We start from the raw sequence: 4,464 nt of genomic DNA on the forward strand, positions 1-4,464 counted from the left end.
TCTGAAATATCCAGTGTAGATTTTAAAAAGTGTTCTCCAGATGAATCGCAGTGATAGTGATAATGATAGAAATTATATTTCTAATGTTTTAAGGAAAAATATTTCAAAGCTTTGTGGAAATTAGCTGCATAAACAGATGGGGAAATAAGACTGAGAAATAGTCACTTGCTTTTAGGCATCTGTGAGTTAATGCTTGAAAAGAGATTTAGAATGTGTACTTTCTGGGTTCATAGTTAATGCTCATAACTACTGTGCTATTCCACCTGTGCAGATTCCAGCAATTTTTAATTAAAGCCTGTGCTACATATTTCTTCCAATTTATTCTGTTTATTTTAGTGGGTTTCAACTTCTGTAATAACCTAATTATTCAAAGGACTGGCGTCATGGCCTACTAGATAAACAGTACCTAATATCCAGACTTATGCACATGGGGATAGGAATAAAGTAATGTATGTTATGGTAAATTATTGGATTGCTGGATGCAGTCCTGTAGACCAGAGCCCAAAGATCAAAATGTGTTGTGATGTGCATGCTTATGAATGGTCTTTTACAAGGATCAAGAGTTTCCCCCACCTTGCTTTGATCAGAGAATAGGGAGTCACAGATTCATGTCACATTAATACAACTGGAGATTCATTTGGTGGTTGTCATAGAGCTCACATGCACCTAGATTTACAAGACTGGGCCCACAAGTTCAAATTGTTTATACATGTTCCCATGCTTTTTCGCAATTGCTACACTTAACTTTGAAATGAAGAGACACACAAAAGTTCCTGAGGAATTTGAATTTCAGCGAGAAAGAAATAAAGTGGATGTTCCTGAGGCAACAGAAAGCAGAAGATGGACCTGAGAAAGTGGAGGAGAACAAAGACACAGAAGAAGAAGAGAAAGATGGGGAAGGCTGTGATACCATCTCAAAGAGTCTGGCAAAAATCTCTGATCCTGAAGCAGAACTAGGGGCTGTTGCTCCTAAACCATCTAAAAACTAATTTGGACTTTGATAAGAGGAACGAAAATTGCCAAACAGATTAACTCTGATAGCCTGTTGCTTATTTTTTAATGCATAACTTTAATTTTATGATATTTACACCTTAGTTAAAGAGATTATGATTGCTTGCTTGACACTTTTGCATTAGTAATCTTCATGTACTACTACTAAGATAACAGAGACATATCAATAACTTTATATTTCTGTATTATGGATCCTTGTTACTCTTTATTTTAGGTTGTTCCATTACTCTGACCCTGTAGTTTTGTAGATTAGAAAATAAAAAATTTAAAAGACAAAAAAAGTTCCTGAGGAATTTAGTATATTTTAAACTCAAAAAGCTTTAACGTTTTCAGAATACAGGTTAGCAATTACTTATACTCTGAGAAAATTATTTTATTAAACAACTTCTCATTTTGCAATGTTAAATGCTTTAATAACAAATTTGTTTCTGCTGTATTTTCTGGGTAAGTATAAAAATGCAGAAATAGATTTCCAACCACTGTTTAATCATTGTGTAAAAAAATATGTGTCGAACATTCTTTTATTTAAGCTATGATTGTAGAAGCAGCCAGTTAGTTTATACAGGGATTCTTGTGTGACATTGATTTTTTTTTGTCCCTTGTTTGTGTTCAGTTTTATTATTAAGATGACAATAGTCGCGTAGGTCCACTCTAATGCAACACACAAATCTATTATAACCTGATTATATTTCCCCACTGGAAGCATTTTCTGATAGAGGGCATAATCTTTAATGGAATTTGTGTGAAATTAAATTATACAAGCATCAATAAACATAACATAATTCAGAAGGAGTAAATCAGCTTAATTTATTTGTAGCTGAATGGCATCAGTGTTAGCAGAATGCAAATGCAGAGGTTTAAAGGAGAAGCTGAAAAGCAGTGCCAGATGAGCAGAAAGTTAAACCCTTTATTAGACTACACTGTAATTTGATGGGCAGAATATTCACGGTTCAGTGGATCAGTACATGGAGTCAAAAAGAAAAGCTTGCTTGCCAAACAGGGTTTCAGTGGTGATACCCTGTGGAGAATAAAAAGTTAGTTTGATTATTCTGGTGAGGTGAGAAGAACTGTCTTGTAATAGTGACCTAAGATCTCTCTCATCAAGAAGCAGGGACATTAACATGCTTCTTAATGAATACATTTGTGACTGCTGCAAAAGTGTTTTTTTTTCCCTTGCCTGGTCACATTACTGTGGTATTCATTCTTCTCCATTAGCCAGTAAGTCATGAAGTATAATCCATTGCCATTGAAAGCAATGGTAGGTGTCCCACTGATTTCCATAGATGAGGATTAAAACCCTGTAACTTTCTTGACATATGCTGAAAGTGCATGAAGCTCTGAGATCATGTAACATGTAACATGTAGCAGACCTTGTGAAACTGTACGTCCAGCAACTCCTAACCAATTGGAAGGTACAAAATGTCTCCCCCCCACTACATCCCACCTCATTTCTTAAGAACTCACCAGGAAAAGTGGCAAGGGAAATTGTCCTAAAACCAACAGCTCTAAAAGTAATTCATTTTAACTAAAATAAATTATTAGGAAAGCTTTGGACTGATTCACATAGCCCATGATTCCCTCAACATGGTCCAAGCAAGAAATGAGTGCGCGGTCTCTAATCTGGGAGAACCAGGTTTGATTCCCCACTCCTCCACTTGCCCCTGCTGATGTGACCTTGGGTCAGTCACAAGCTCTGGCACAGCTGTTCCTGAAAGAGCAGTTTGTGTCAGAGTTCTCTCAGCCCCACCTACCTCACAGGGTGTCTGTTGTGGGGAGGGGAAGGGAAAGGAGTTTGTCAGCCGCTCTGAGACTCCAAGTGAAGGGCGGGGTATAAATCAAATCTCTTCTTCTCTTCTTCTTCTTCTTCTTCTTCTACTTTACTTGAACTGCATTTTTATTTTGTTTGGCTTTTATACATTATATCATATTATATTGTATTGTATTTTAGGCACATTCCCAATCTAGTGGAAACAGTACCAGTGCAACACCTACCCGAAAAGTGCAGTCTTCTGCACCCAAAGTCCGCAAAACTGTCAGCAGTCGAATACATGAAGCAGTAAAAGCTATTGCCTTATGTCACAACGTTACACCTGTATATGAATCCCGAGCGGGAGTAACTGGAGAAACAGAATATGCAGAAGTAGATCAGGATTTCAGTGATGAAAATAGAACTTACCAAGCTTCTAGCCCTGATGAGGTAAGACTACCATAATAAATTTTGTTTTAAACATATTTATTGTTAGCTTTTAAAAATTAAATTTACTATTACCTTGTGCAAATGTAACTTACAACCGGATTCTGGCATCAGCAGTTGACTGTCAGCAACTGGGTATCTAAACTCTTTATCTGAAGTCTTGGGAACTGAATTCTATAAAAGCAGTGGCCTGTTTTCAACCCACCTTTGTATATGGCTTTTTTCCTTGCCCCAGCTTTCTGCTGTGAGCATAAGCAATGAGACTAGGTGTACAAAATTGTGCATTGCCAGCAGAATAGTAGAATGCGCTGGATGTCACTAGATGGCATTATAGTTCATCCTTTCCTGCATTTTTCCCTTTCTTATTTTTTGGTGCAGTATTGCAGTTCCCTTCCATTAAGAACATAAGAACATAAGAGATGCCAATGTTGGATCAAGCCAAAGGCCCATCTAGTCCAACACTCTGTCACACAGTGGCCAAAAATACCAGGTGCCATCAGGAGGTCCACCAGTGGGGCCAAGACATTAGAAGCCCTCCCACTGTTGGCCCTCCCGAGCACCAAGAAGACAGAGCATCACTTGCCCCAGAGCCCCTATCTATACCTTGTGGCTAATAGCCACTGATGGACCTCTGCTCCATCTGCCTATCTAATTCTCTTTTGAAGCCGTCCATGCTTGTAGCCGCCGCCACCTCCTGTGGCAGTGTGTGTTAATTCCATGTGTTAATCACTCTTTGGGTGAAGAAGTACTTCCTTTTATCCGTTCTAACCCGACCGCTCAGCAATTTCATGGAGTGCCCACGAGTTCTCATATTGTGACAAAGGGAGAAAAGTACCTCTTTCTCTACCTGTTCTTTCCCATGCATAATCTTATAAACCTCAATCATGTCACCCCTCAGTCGTCTTTTCTCCAAGCTAAAGAGCCCTAAGCGCTTTAACCTTTCCTCATAGGGAAAGTGTTCCAACCCTTTTATCATTTGAGTTGCCCTTTTCTGCACTTTTTCCAAAGCTATAATATCCTTTTTAAGGTGTGATGACCAGAACTGCACACAGTATTCCAAATGAGGTCTCACCATTGATTTATATAGGGGCATTATGATATTGGCTGATCTGTTTTTAATACCCTTCCTAATAATCCCCAGCATAGCATTAGCCTTCTTTATTGCAGTCACACACTGTCTCGGCATTTACAGTGAGTTATCTACTACAACTCTAAGATCTCTCTCTTGGTCAGTTTCTGCCAGTTCAGACCCCATCAAT

General features: G+C 38.5%; 1 protein-coding gene across 1 annotated transcript in view; it reads left to right on the forward strand.

Moving 5' to 3' along the window:
* ATP9B (ATPase, class II, type 9B) overlaps positions 1–4,464 on the forward strand; it is a 247,304-nt gene that overhangs the window by 209,742 nt on the left and 33,098 nt on the right. Inside the window, exon 15 of the mRNA XM_015412490.1 lies at positions 2,960–3,208. Within this exon, the coding sequence (XP_015267976.1) occupies positions 2,960–3,208 (249 nt within the window). The remainder of the gene's footprint in view (positions 1–2,959; positions 3,209–4,464) is intronic.

Source organism: Gekko japonicus, unplaced genomic scaffold (assembly GCF_001447785.1).
Source record: "Gekko japonicus isolate JY-2015 unplaced genomic scaffold, Gekko_japonicus_V1.1 scaffold54, whole genome shotgun sequence".
Taxonomy (NCBI): domain Eukaryota; kingdom Metazoa; phylum Chordata; class Lepidosauria; order Squamata; family Gekkonidae; genus Gekko; species Gekko japonicus.